Here is a 14,297-nt window from a genome sequence, read left to right on the forward strand (position 1 = left end):
GTGGCTGTGGCTTGCTATATAAAGCAGGCAGACGGGTATCGAGGCATTCAGTTACTGTTGGATTGAACATTAGAATGGGCAGAACAAGCAACTTTGAGCATGGTATGTCAATGCCAGGAGCTCTGGATCCAGTATTTCAGAAACAGCCGTCCTTCTGGACTATTCGCGCACGACAGTGTCTAGGGTTTACTGAGAATGGTGCGACAAACGAAAAACATCCAGTCAGCGGCAGTCCTGTGCGCAAAAACAGCTTGTTGATGAGAGAGGTTGAAGGAGAATTGCAAGAATCTTGCAAACTAACTGGCGGGCCACAAACAGACTAATAACAGTGCAGTACAACAGTGGTGTGCAGAACGGCATCTCGGAACGCACAACTCTTCGATCCTTGTCACGGATGGGCTATTGCAGCAGACGACCACTCCTATTAGCTCCACTCCTATTAGCTAAAAACAAAAAGAAGTGAGTTCAGTGGGCACGCCATCACCAACAGTGGGAAAAACATTGCATGGTCCTATGAGTCGTGGTTTCTGTTGCGTCATGCTGATGGCAGAGTCAGGATTTGGTGTAAGTAGCATGATTCCATGGACCCATCCTGCCTGGTGTCAACGGCACAGGCTAGTGGTGGTGGTGTACCGCTGTCCAATCTGCAGCAACTGCATGATGCCATCGTGTCAGCACGGACCAACATCCCTGTGGAATGTTTCCGACTTGTAGAATCCATGCCCAGAAGAATTCTGGCTGATCTGGAGGCAACGGGGGTCCAACCCAGTACTAGATGGGTGTACCTAATAAACTGGCAGGTCGGCTACAGCGCAGCGTTTTCAACGTACATGTTTGCAACATGCAAAATTTCAAATGTAATGTTAACATGTAATTACTCAAGTTGTAGCCTAAGTAGTCTACTGTCACAATACTCTTATTTTTCTCTACGGTAATTTCATTGTGCCTGCCTACCATGGCAACAGGTTGCCTAGATGGACCAGTAACTGGAATATTGCTGGTTCAAGCAAAAAAGTGGCGACTGAACTGGAAGTATACTGGCAGGTACCATCAACTGCATTTGTGCATCTGAGCAAGGCATTTACACTTAAACTGCTCTCCAGCTCTGTGGCTGACACTGCACCTCTCAACATGTGTGTATATAAACAGTATATGGGGGCAGGTTGAGATATACAGTATACAAATTTCAGTTTCTTATGAAATGGACAATAGTGTATCTATTCTATTCAAATCTATCCTAAGGGACAATGTAATGTGGGACCCAAAATTCATGATTGCCAATTGCCAAGTGACAATAGGTTGCGTGGGACTAAAGGATAAGGGGGCATGAATTACATCTACAGTATATCTAAAATAGATAAGAGTATACATGTAAATACAAATGTATTGACGTTGTAACACGTTATATAATTTTTACCATCAATACACTCCAAAAAGACCAGAAAGCAAATGCAGATATGGTGCATGCAATGTGTTTCGACTATGTCTTCTGAAGTGAACCATTATACATCGGATTGATTGTTTGAGTCATACAGTATAGTCTGTGATATCTGTTGACACAGTGCCTACCATTTGTTGCCATTGTAAGATGTTCCCGTGCTGATTGATAGGTTAGATTCTACATTCAGTATACTGACGGAATCCTTGTCTTTTCAAAAAATAATACAAATCATTTTGGGCTAATTATTTATTTTCATGTACTGTAGATCCTCACATCTTGTACAGCATAACCTGACAGGTGATGTGAACTTCAGGTTAAACGTACACTACGGCACTCTAATACACTGTGAGGCAAATCTATTTGTTACAGATGGATGTGCCCTATATTAGTTCACTTATGTTTGACTTCTGCTGTAAGGATGTAGATCCATTGATATAAAACCTATAGGCAGGTTCACCGGACACAATTAAGCATAGTCCTGGACTAAAAAGCGCTTTCTATTTGGAGATTCTGGGCCAGTTTCCTGAATATATGCCTCTTTGACTAAGAATCATTTTTAATGGACAATCTCAATTTGACATGGTTTTTAGTCCAGCACTAGGCTTAATCTGTATCAAGGAAACTGGGCCTTAGAGTGTTCTTTAGTCCAGAACTAGTCCAGGCCTAGTCGAGCCTGGTCTAAGATCTGTTTTCCCTCATCAATAGCTTTTAGGGGTGTTGGTAGTATGCATTGATGGAAATGCAGGAGGCTGTTGTTCTTTAATATTTTTGTTCATATTATTTCAGGGTTACACAATTTAGCATTTTAGTCCCACTCCATAGAGTTATGGCAGTTCTAAATTCCTGTCTGGAAAATTGCACGAATCCTCCTACATTTGAGAAATAATTGGTTGACGTTAACCTCAACAACATTCAGTACATTTCTCACATCTTGATGGTTGATTTAATGGTGGAATAATTTTCCTTAACCACAACTCAGTCGATAAGCCAGAGAGCATGCCTTTAGTTTTATATTAATAACTCATATCAAAAATACTTGTCTGCCTGTCTGTTCACAGTTACTCGGAGTGGCGTTCCTTGGCATAGGGCTTTGGGCATGGAGCGAGAAGGTGAGTCCAGCTGAGATCCCTGGGTGTCCTGTATCATTAGATAACTAATTGTTTATTTATTTTTTATCTGTCGGCCCCAGCCGCCAACTCCGGCTCTGTGTGTAGTTAATCCGACTCACTCTGCCTAGTCATCGCCATTTTACCTGCTGTTGTTGTGTTAGCTGATTAGCTGTTGTTGTCTCACCTGTTGTTTTAGCTAGCTCTCCCAATCAACACCTGCGATTACTTTATGCCTCGCTGTATGTCTCTCTCAAATGTCAATATGCCTTGTATAATGTTGTTCAGGTTAGTTATCATTGTTTTAGTTTACAATGGAGCCCCTAGTTCCACTCTTCATACCTCTGATACCTCCTTAGTCCCACCTCCCACACATGCGGTGACCTCAACCATTACAACCAGCATGTCCAGAGATACAACCTCTCTTATCATCACCCAGTGCCTGGGCTTACCTCCGCTGTACCCACACCCCACCACACCCATGTCTGCGCATTATGCCCTGAATATATTCTACCACGCCCAGAAATCTGCTCCTTTTATTCTTTGTCCCCAACGCTCTAGGCGACCAGTTTTGATAGCCTTTAGCCGCACCCTCATCCTACTCCTCCTCTGTTCCGCGGGTGATGTGGAGGTAAACCCAGGCCCTGCATGTCCCCAGGCACCCTCATTTGTTGACTTCTGTGATTGAAAAAGCCTTGGTTTCATGCATGTCAACATCAGAAGCATCCTCCCTAAGTTTGTTTTACTCACTGCTTTAGCACACTCTGCCAACCCTGATGTCCTTGCTGTGTCTGAATCCTGGCTTAGGAAGGCCACCAAAAATTCTGATATTTCCATACCCAACTATAACATTTTCCGTCAAGATAGGACTGCCAAAGGGGGAGGAGTTAGCCTGCAAAGTAATGTCATACTTTCCAGGTCCATACCCAAACAGTTCGATCTTCTAGTTAAAAAAAATGTATCTCTCCAGAAATAAGTCTCTCACTGATGCCGCCTGCTGCCAACCCCCCTCAGCTCCCAGCTGTGCCATGGACACCATTTGTGAATTGATCGCCCCCTATCTATCAGAGTTTGTTCTGCTAGGTGACCTAAACTGGGATATGCTTAACACCCCGGCAGTCCTACAATCTAAGATAGATGCCCTCAATCTCACACAAATCATCAAGGAACCCACCAGGTACAACCCTAAATCTGTAAATAAGGGCACCCTCATAGACGTTATCCTGACCAACTGGCCCTCCAAATACACCTCCGCTATCTTCAATCAGGATCTCAGCGATCAGTGCCTCATTGCCTGTATCCGCTACGGGTCCGCAGTCAAACGACCACCCCTAATCACTGTCAAACGCTCCCTAAAACACATCTGCGAGCAGCCCTTTCTAATCGACCTGGCCCGGGTATCCTGGAAGGACATTGACCTCATCCTGTCAGTTGAGGATGCCTGGTCATTCTTTAAAAGTAACTTTATCTTAGATAAGCATGCTCCGTTCAAAAAAATGCAGAAATAAGAACAGATATAGCCCCTGGTTCACTGAGGCTAGGTAACACGGTCACCACCGATAAATCCATGATAATCTAAAACTTCAACAAGCATTTCTCAACGGCTGGCCATGCCTTCCTCCTGGCTACTCCAACCTCGGCCAACAGCTCCGCCCCACCCCTCCCGCAGCTACTCGCCCAAGCCTCTCCAGGTTCTCCTTTATCCAAATCCAGATAGCAGATGTTCTGAAAGAGCTGCAAAACCTGGACCCGTACAAATGAGCTGGGCTTGACAATCTGGACCCTCTATTTCTGAAACTATCCGCCGCCATTGTCGCAACCCCTATTACCAGCCTGTTCAACCTCTCTTTCATATCGTCTGAGATCCCCAAGGACTGGAAAGCTGCCGCGGTCACCCCCCTCTTCAAAGGGGGTGACACCCTGGACCCAAACTGTTACAGACCTATATCTATCCTGCCCTGCCTATCTAAGGTCTTTGAAAGCCAAGTCAATAAACAGATCACTGACCATCTCGAATCCCACGTACCTTCTCCGCTGTGCAATCTGGTTTCCGAGCCGGTCACGGGCGCACCTCAGCCACGCTCAAGGTACTAAACGATATAACCGCCATCGATAAAAGAGAGTACTGTCTTCATCGACCTGGCCAAGGCTTTCGACTCTGTCAATCACCATATTCTTATCGGCAGACTCAGTAGCCTCGGTTTTTCTAATGACTGCCTTGCCTGGTTCACCAACTACTTTGCAGACAGAGTTCAGTGTGTCAAATCGGAGGGCATGTTGTCCGGTCATCTGGCAGTCTCTATGGGGGTGCCACAGGGTTCAATTCTCGGGCCGACTCTTTTCTCTGTATATATCAATGATGTTGCTCTTGCTGCGGTTGATTCCCTGATCCACCTCTACGCAGGCGACACCATACTGTATACTTCTGGCCCTTTCTTGGACACTGTGCTATCTAACCTCCAAACGAGCTTCAATGCCATACAACACTCCTTCCGTGGCCTCCAACTGCTCTTAAAACGCTAGTAAAACCAAATGCATGCTTTTCAACCGTTCGCTGCCTGCACCCACACGCCCGACTAGCATCACCACCCTGTATGGTTCCGACCTAGAATATGTGGACATCTATAAGTACCTAGGTGTCTGGCTAGACTGTAAACTCTCCTTCCAGACTCATATCAAACATCTCCAATCCAAAAGAAAATCTAGAATCGTCTTTCTATTTCGCAACAAAGCTTCCTTCACTCACACCGCCAAACTTACCCAAGTAAAACTGACTATCCTACCGATCCTCGACTTCGGCGATGTCATCTACAAAATAGCTTCCAATACTCTACCTTATACCTTACTCCACCTTATACCACCCACCACTGCGACCTGTATGCTCTAGTCGGCTGGCCCTCGCTACATATTCGTCGCCAGACCCACTGGCTCCAGGTCATCTACAAGTCCATGCTAGGTAAAGCTCCGCCTTGTCTCAGTTCACTGGTCACGATGGCAACACCCACCCGTAGCACGCACTCCAGCAGGTGTTTCACTGATCATCCCTAAAGCCAACACCTCATTTGGCCGCCTTTCCTTCCAGTTCTCTGCTGCCTGTGACTGGAACGAATTGCAAAAATCGCTGAAGTTGGAGACTTTTATCTCCCTCACCAACTTTAAACATCTGCTATCTGAGCAGCTAACCGATCGCTGCAGCTGTACATAGTCCATCGGTAAATAGCCCACCCAATTTACCTACCTCATCCCCATACTGTTTTTATTTTATTTACTTTTCTGCTCTATTGCACACCAGTATCTCTACCTGCACATGACCATCTGATAATTTATCACTCCAGTGTTAATCTGCTAAATTGTAATTATTCGTCTACCTCCTCATGCCTTTTACACACAATGTATACAGACTCTTTTTTTGTTCTTGTTCTGTGTTATTGACTTGTTTATTGTTTACTCCATGTGTAACTCTGTGTTGTAACGGCGTTCTTCGTTCGTTGAAAGAGAGTCGGACCGAAATGCAGCGTGGTGGTTACTCATGTTTTTAATGAAAAAAGTGACGGTACATGAAATAACGAATAAATACAAAAACAACAAACGGAACGTGAAACTTATTACAGCCTATCTGGTGAACACTACACAGAGACAGGAACAATCACCCACGAAATACAAAGTGAAACTCAGGCTACCTAAATACGGTTCCCAATCAGAGGCAACGAGAATCACCTGACAGCTGATTGAGAACCGCCTCAGGCAGCCAAGCCTATACAACACCCCTAATCAGCCGCGATCCCAAATACAACAAACCCCAATACGAAATACAACACGTAAACCCCTGTCACACCCTGGCCTGACCAAATATATAACGAAAACACAAAACACTAAGACCAAGGCGTGACAGAACCCCCCCCCCAAGGTGCGGACTCCCGGACGCACCTCAAAACCAAAGGGAGGGTCCGGGTGGGCGTCTGTCATTGGTGGCGGCTCCGGCTCGGGACGTGGACCCCACTTCATTAATGTCCTCGTTCCTCCCCTTCGCGTCCTGGGATAATCCACCCTCGCCGCCGACCATGGCCTAATAGTCCTCACCCACAACCCCACAGAACTAAGGAGCAGCTCGTGACTGAGGGGCATCTCGGGACTGAGGGGCATCTCGGGACTGAGGGGCATCTCGGGACTGAGGGGCATCTCGGGACTGAGGGGCAGCTCGGGACTGAGGTTTCAGCTCGGGACTGAGGGGCAGCTCGGGACTGAGGGGCAGCTCGGGACTGAGGGGCAGCCCGGAACAGAGGGGAAGCCCAATACTGAGAGGAAGCCCAGTACTGAGATGAAGCTCAGGTAGGTAGTAGGCTCCGGTAAATACTGGCTGATTGGCGGATCTGGAAGATTCAGGTTGACTAGCAGATCTGGAAGATTCTGGTTGACTGGCAGATCTAGCTGCTCTATGCAGACTGACAGCTCTGACTGCTCCATGCAGGCTGACAGCTCCTTGCAGACTGGCAGCTCCTTGCAGACTGGCAGCTCCTTGCAGACTGGCAGCTCCTTGCAGACTGACAGCTCCTTACAGCCTGGCAGCTCCTTGCAGACTGACAGCTCCTTGCAGACTGACAGCTCCTTGCAGACTGACAGTTCCCTGCAGACTGGCAGCTCCTTGCAGGCTGACAGCTCCTTGCAGACTGGCAGCTCCTTGCAGACTGACAGCTCTGACTGCTCCATGCAGGCTGACAGCTCCTTGCAGACTGGCAGCTCCTTGCAGACTGGCAGCTCCTTGCAGACTGGCAGCTCCTTGCAAACTGACAACTCCCTGCAGACTGGCAGCTCCTTGCAGACTGCCAGCTCCTTGCAGACTGCCAGCTCCTTGCAGACTGCCAGCTCCTTGCAGACTGACAGCTCTGGCTGCTTCATGCAGACTGACAGCTCCTTGCAGACTGACAGCTCTGGCTGCTTCATGCAGACTGACAGCTCCTTACAGACTGGCAGCTCCTTGCAGACTGACAGCTCCTTGCAGACTGACAGCTCTGGCTGCTTCAAACAGGCAGGAGGCTCCGGCAGCGCTGTAGAGAAGAAAGGCTCTGATAGCGCTAAACAGGCGGGAGACTCCGACAGCGCAGGAGAGGAGGAAAACGCTGGCTGCGCTGAACAGACAGGAGACTCCGACAGCGCAAGAGAGGAGGAAAACACTGGCTGCGCTGAACAGGTGGGAGACTCCGACAGCGCAGGAGGGAAGGAAGGCTCTGGCTGAGCTGAACAGGCGGGAGACTCCGACAGAGCAGGAGAGGCGAGGCGCACTGTAGGCCTGATGCGTGGTGCGGGCACTGGTGATACTGGAGCGAGGACACGCACAGGAAGCCTGGTGCGGGGAGCTGCTACCGGAGGACTGGTGTGTGGAGGTGGCTCTGGATAGACCGGACCGTGCAGGCGCACTGGAGCTCTGGAGCACCGAGCCTGCCCAAGCTTACCTGGCTTGATGCCCACTCTAGCACGGCCAATACGAAGGGCTGGTATGAACCGTACCGGGCTATGCACCCGCACTGGAGACACCGTGCGCTCACTAGCATAACACGGTGCCTGCCCGGTCTCTTTAGCCCCCCGGTAAGCACAGGGAGTTTGCGCAGGTCTCCTACCTGGCATAGCCATACTCCCTGTAAGCCCCCCCCCAATAATTTTTTGGGGTTGTTTCTCGGGCTTCCTTGCCAACCGTGTTCCCTCGTATCGCCGGCTCCTATCTCCTGCTGCCTCTACTTCCTCCTTGAGGCGGCGATATTCACCAGGCTGAGCCCAGGGTCCTCTTCCGTCTAATATCATCTCCCAAGACCAGAAGTCCTTATATCGCTGCTCCTCATGATTAACAGGGAGAGTTGGCTCAGGTCTGACTCCTGACTCTGCCACTCTCTCCCTGAGCCCCCCCCCAATACATTTTTTGGGGTGACTTTCGGGTTTCGCTCTGCGCCGCCGTGTCTTTCTTTTCTCCAACTCCATTCGCCTATAGCCCTCTTCGCACTGCTGAAGCGAATCCCATGCGGGCTCCTGCACTCTCTCTGGGTCGGCCGCCCACCTGTCGATTTCCTCCCACGTCGTATACTCCATGCCATCCAATACGTCTTCCCCTTTCCATTCCTCCTTTCGCTTTTCCTGCGGTCGCTGCCTGTAACCACGCTGCTCGGTCCGTATGTGGTGGGTGATTCTGTAACGGCGTTCTTCGTTTGTTGAAAGAGAGTCGGACCGAAATGCAGCGTGGTGGTTACTCATGTTTTTAATGAAAAAAGTGACGGTACATGAAATAACGAATAAATACAAAAACAACAAACGGAACGTGAAACTTATTACAGCCTATCTGGTGAACACTACACAGAGACAGGAACAATCACCCACGAAATACAAAGTGAAACTCAGGCTACCTAAATACGGTTCCCAATCAGAGGCAACGAGAATCACCTGACAGCTGATTGAGAACCGCCTCAGGCAGCCAAGCCTATACAACACCCCTAATCAGCCGCGATCCCAAATACAACAAACCCCAATACGAAATACAACACGTAAACCCCTGTCACACCCTGGCCTGACCAAATATATAACGAAAACACAAAACACTAAGACCAAGGCGTGACAGTTGTCTGTTCACACTACTATGCCTTATCTTGGCCAGGTCGCAGTTGTAAATGAGAACTTGTTCTCAACTAGCCTACCTGGTTAAATAAAGGTGAAATAAAAAAGCTGACTGCTCAAAGAATTTGTAACACTTTCAAGTGTCTGCAGGTATAGTGCATTATAATGCACTTATAATGCATTGTAAAACTTTTTGAGCATAATGTCTTATAATTATTTAATAGTGATCCACACTACATACCAGCCAATTTGAGTTCATACATAGACTTTCGACATTATAAGCCTGTTTATAAGACATTATAAAGGCTCATATACATGCTTATAACACGTTATCAAGCATTATGCTTGCAGGCTTTAAGTAAAGTGTTACTGAAGAGATCCTAGTGTTATTTATTATTTCTGTTCTACCAATAAGGAAGTATCATATGTCATATTAATAGATCACAGGTTTATAAGTCTATGACGAGACTGACCCATGTTAAATAGTGTTCCACACCCATCTGCCCTGCATGTGATTTATTTCTGTTAAAAAAGTTTTCCAGTGGGAAGCATGACTTCACAATGACTCCTGAATGGATTGGACACATTCACAGGTTCATTTGTATTTTTTAGGGATCCCAATTTCTTCATTGTGTTTGCTCCAATTTTGGCTTATATTTCTAAGCTGTCATGAAGGCGGTGTGTATGTGCATGCATATATGTGTGTGCGTGTACATATCCGGGCGTGGATTTGTGCGTGCGTGCATGTGTGAGCCCTTGTACAATATACTGTATGCTTGTGTCTTTGTCATGAGAGTCCTAGAGTGGAATCATTTTAGTATGTCCAGTAAGGTCTCCATTTCTCAAGCTTTGTGTTTCAAACTCTATAAAACAATTGACATGATTGACTATGAATAAAAAAACATATTGACTTATTGACTATTATATCTAGTGATCACCCCCCCCCCCTCTCTCTTCCTCCCCCAGGGTGTGCTCTCCAACATCTCATCCATCACAGACCTGGGGGGCTTTGACCCCGTCTGGCTCTTCCTGGTGGTGGGAGGAGTTATGTTTATCCTTGGCTTTGCTGGTTGTATCGGAGCACTGAGGGAGAACTCTTTCCTTCTCAAGTTTGTATGTTCTCTTTGTTATTCGAGAGCATTATATTTTACATTGATATGACGTAACATTGGAAGTATTTTTCATCCCCCTGTCAATACTTAACCCTACCCAACCAAGCAATTATAGGGCCACTCCAATGTGTGTACTAAACCACAGCTTTACGGAGCAAGTGTGTGTTTTTTTGTTGTTTGGACTGGTGAATTATTGCTCACAATTATGAAGTCATGGTTATGTCATGGTTATGCCAGTATAAGGGCGTTTTGTTAACATCTTTTTAACATCCAGAAAATAATGTCTTTATCAGGTTGTAATATCAACCAAAATATGACCTCTTTCCCATGACATCTTGATGTCGTCATGAAAGAGACCTTGGGTAACAGAGACCATTTGGTTGTAATCTGGTTATATGATGACTTCTCAACCAGTTTAACAACCAGAAACATTTTTCCCCCTGGGGATTGGTGGGCCTTTGATAGAAATGAGGTACACTCTTAGAAAAAAGGTGTTATCTAGAACCTAAAAGGGTTCTTCGGCTGTCCCCATAGGATAACCCTTTGAAGAACCCTTTTTGGTTCCAGGTAGAACCCTTTTGGTTTCCAGGTAGAACCCTTTCCACAGAGGATTTTACATGGAACTCAAAAGGCTTCTCCCTGAAACCCACATTTTTTTTATCCTATGGGGACAGCCAAAGAACCCTTTCGGAAGTCTTTTTTCAAAGAGTGTAGATGAAAGGGGGTTTTAGATTATGACAAAAAGCTTTATATTGAGTCTTATAAACCAAGTCAACATCTTAGAAGAGCTCTATTATAAAATGTCAATCGAATGTTGAATGGATTGGCAATGAATTGTTAGAGGTCCAGAATGGATTCATTCTCTCTCTTGAACTGGGTGATGGAGGGGGTAGCTGAAAGTAGAAAGCTTGAAAACAACAAGTGATTACTAATGTGTTAATATATTTGGCTGGCAGTGTTGATTAGTTCAGTTTTTTTAAAGTTCAGTTGCTTTATCTACAAATATGTAGCGTTTGTTCATGTTTCGTATACTGTGATATGCTTTGATCCAGTGGGAAACATTTGGAATGCTAACTAATGACTTCATGTCCTGGCTGTAAACTGTTTTGCTGGTTGTAAAGAACAAATCATTTTTTTTCACGATGACATATCCAAGTCAGATAACAACCAGTTAAAGGACATGTTTTTCTGGTTGCTAAAAAGATGTTTAGCACTGTTGGGAGATTTGGAAAGCCATATTGAAATCAGTCAACAATATAATACTTTTATTAGAAGTATTCATATTTAACTTACAATCTGTAGATACTATGCGATTTAGAAAGGTTCAGAATTTATGTGAAACAGCAGAGTTGAAAATTATATGGCACATGGAAATCATAAAAGGGTGGTTTACGGAGATAGGTGGGATGGGCTGTGGGGTGGGTTTAAAAGCTCATATTCTATAATAGTTATGACTGAAAACAAAATATATAATGTTTACCGAATGTGTTTAAGTACTATCTATCCAGATATAATGTACAGTTGAAGTCGGAAGTTTACATACACTGAGGTTGGAGTCATTGAAACTCGTTTTTCAACCACTCCACAAATTTCTTGTTAACAACTATAGTTTTGGCAAGTTGATTAGGACATCTACTTTGTGCATGACACAAGTAATCTTTCCAGCAATTGTTTACAGACAGATTATTTCACGTATAATTCACTGTATCACAATTCCAGTAGGTCAGAAGTTTACACACACTAAGTTGACTGTGCCTTTAAACAGCTTGGAAAATTATTATGTCATGGCTTTAGAAGCTTCTGATAGGCTAATTTACATAATTTGAGTCAATTGGAGGTGTACCTGTGGATGTATTTCAAGGCCTACTTTCAAACTCAGTGCCTCTTTACTTGACATCATGGGAAAATCTAAAGAAATCAGCCCAAGACCTCAAATCAGCCCAAGACCTTTGTAGACCTCCACAAGTTTGGTTCATCTTTGGGAGCAATTTCCAAATGCCTGAAGGTACCACGTTCATCTGTACAAACAATAGTATGCACGTATAAACACCATGGGACCATGCAGCCGTCATACCGCTCAGGATGGAGACACGTTCTGTCTCTTAGAGACGAACGTACTTTGGTGCGAAAAGTGCAAATCATTCCCAGAGCAACAGCAAAGGACCTTGTGAAGATGCTTGAGGAAACAGGTACAAAAGTATCTATATCCACAGTAAAACGAGTCCTATATCGACATAACTGAAAGGCCGCTCAGCAAGGAAGAAGCCACTGCTCCAAAACCGCCATAAAAAATCCAGACTACGGTTTGCAACTGCACATGGGGACAAAGATCGTACTTTTTAGAGAAATGTCCTCTGGTCTGATGAAACAAAAATAGAACTGTTTGGCCATAATGACCATTGCTATGTTTGGAGGGAAAAGGGGGAGATATTGCAAGCCGAAGATCACCATCCCAACCGCGAACACGGGAGTGGCAGCATCATGTTGTGAGGGTGCTTTGCTGCAGGAAGGACTGGTGCACTTCACAAAATAGATGGCTTCATGAGAAAGGAAAATTATGTGGACATATTGAAGCAACATTTCAAGACATCAGTCAGTTATAGCTTGATCACAAATGGATCTTCCAAATGGACAATGACCCCAAGCATACTTCCAAAGTTGTGGCAAAATGGCTTAAGGACAACAAAGTCAAGCTATTGGAGTGGCCATCACAAAGCCCTGTCAGGAATTGTGAAAAACTGAGTTTAAATGTATTTGGCTAAGGTGTATGTAAACTTCCGACTTCAACTGTATATCAAATAACTATATTCTTGCTATGTAACTAGTGTGAAAAAAGTGCCATATATGTAAACCTGTGTAGAATGTACATGTAACAAAAAAAATAATGTTATTTTTGTCCCCCGAAGAGGGGTGATGGGCCACAAACATTTTTAAATAGAAAATAATAAAAATACATTTACAAAACGTCCTATCGCAAAACAGTATACCACCTGATCATAAGTAATTTGAGCCAATTTTTCTGGCTGGGTATCCCATATTCAGTGTTGGCCAACATTGCTCTGTTCCAGTTCTCCGTGTTCCTGGGGATCATCTTCTTCCTGGAGCTGACAGCTGGAGTCTTGGCCTTCGTCTTCAAGGACTGGATCAAGGACCAGCTCAACTTCTTCATCAACAACAACATCCGGGCGTACCGGGATGACATTGATCTGCAGAATCTCATAGATTTCACCCAAGAATACGTAAGAGCAGTTATCTTTTCACAACTGTCTTTCTGTGTGATAAGATTAATAATTTACTGGTGCACCCAGTGGTGTAGTGAGGGCTATACGCAGGTACAGTGCCTTCTGAAAGTATTCAGAACCCTTGACTTTTTCCACATTTTGTTACGTTACAGCCTCTTTCTAAAATTGATGAGGGAATGATCATTTTAAAAAATCTATCTACACACAATACCCCATAATAACAAAGCAAAAACAGTTTTTTATACATTTTTGCTAATTTATAAAAAATAAAATACTGAAATATCACATTTACATAAGTATTCCAACCTTTTACTCAGTACTTTGTTGAAGCACCTTTGGCAGCGTTTACAGATTAGTCTTTTTGGGTATGACGCTACAAGCTTGGCACACCTGTATTTGGGGAGTTTCTCCCATTCTTTTCTGCAGATCCTCTCAAGCTCTGTCAGGTTGGATGGGGAGCGTCACTGCACAGCTATTTTCAGGTCTCTCCAGAGATGTTCGATCGCGTTCAAGTCCGGGCTCTGGCTGGGCCACTCAAGGACATTCAGAGACTTGTCCCGAAGCCACTCCTGCGTTGATTGGCTGTGTGCTTAGGGTCGTTGTCCAGTTGGAAGGTTAACCTTTGCCCCCAGTCTGAGGTCCTGAGCGCTCTGGAACAGGTTGTCATCAAGGATCTCTCTGTACTTTGCTCTGTTCATCTGATACTGACTAGTCTCCCAGGGCCTGCTGCTGAAAATCATCCCCACAGCATAATGCTGCCACCACCATGCTTCATTGTAGTGATGTTGCCAGGTTTCCT

General features: G+C 45.2%; 1 protein-coding gene across 2 annotated transcripts in view; it reads left to right on the forward strand.

The window, feature by feature from the left end:
* The window catches only part of LOC109894202 (tetraspanin-5-like), a 40,978-nt gene that overhangs the window by 3,048 nt on the left and 23,633 nt on the right, over window positions 1-14,297 (forward strand). For both annotated transcript variants that reach the window (XM_031828502.1, XM_031828503.1), the window contains exons 2-4: window positions 2,500-2,550; window positions 10,111-10,257; window positions 13,325-13,495. In XM_031828502.1, the coding sequence (XP_031684362.1) occupies window positions 2,500-2,550; window positions 10,111-10,257; window positions 13,325-13,495 (369 nt within the window). The remainder of the gene's footprint in view (window positions 1-2,499; window positions 2,551-10,110; window positions 10,258-13,324; window positions 13,496-14,297) is intronic.

The sequence above is a fragment of the Oncorhynchus kisutch genome, linkage group LG7 (genome assembly GCF_002021735.2).
Source record: "Oncorhynchus kisutch isolate 150728-3 linkage group LG7, Okis_V2, whole genome shotgun sequence".
Taxonomy (NCBI): Eukaryota; Metazoa; Chordata; class Actinopteri; order Salmoniformes; family Salmonidae; genus Oncorhynchus; species Oncorhynchus kisutch.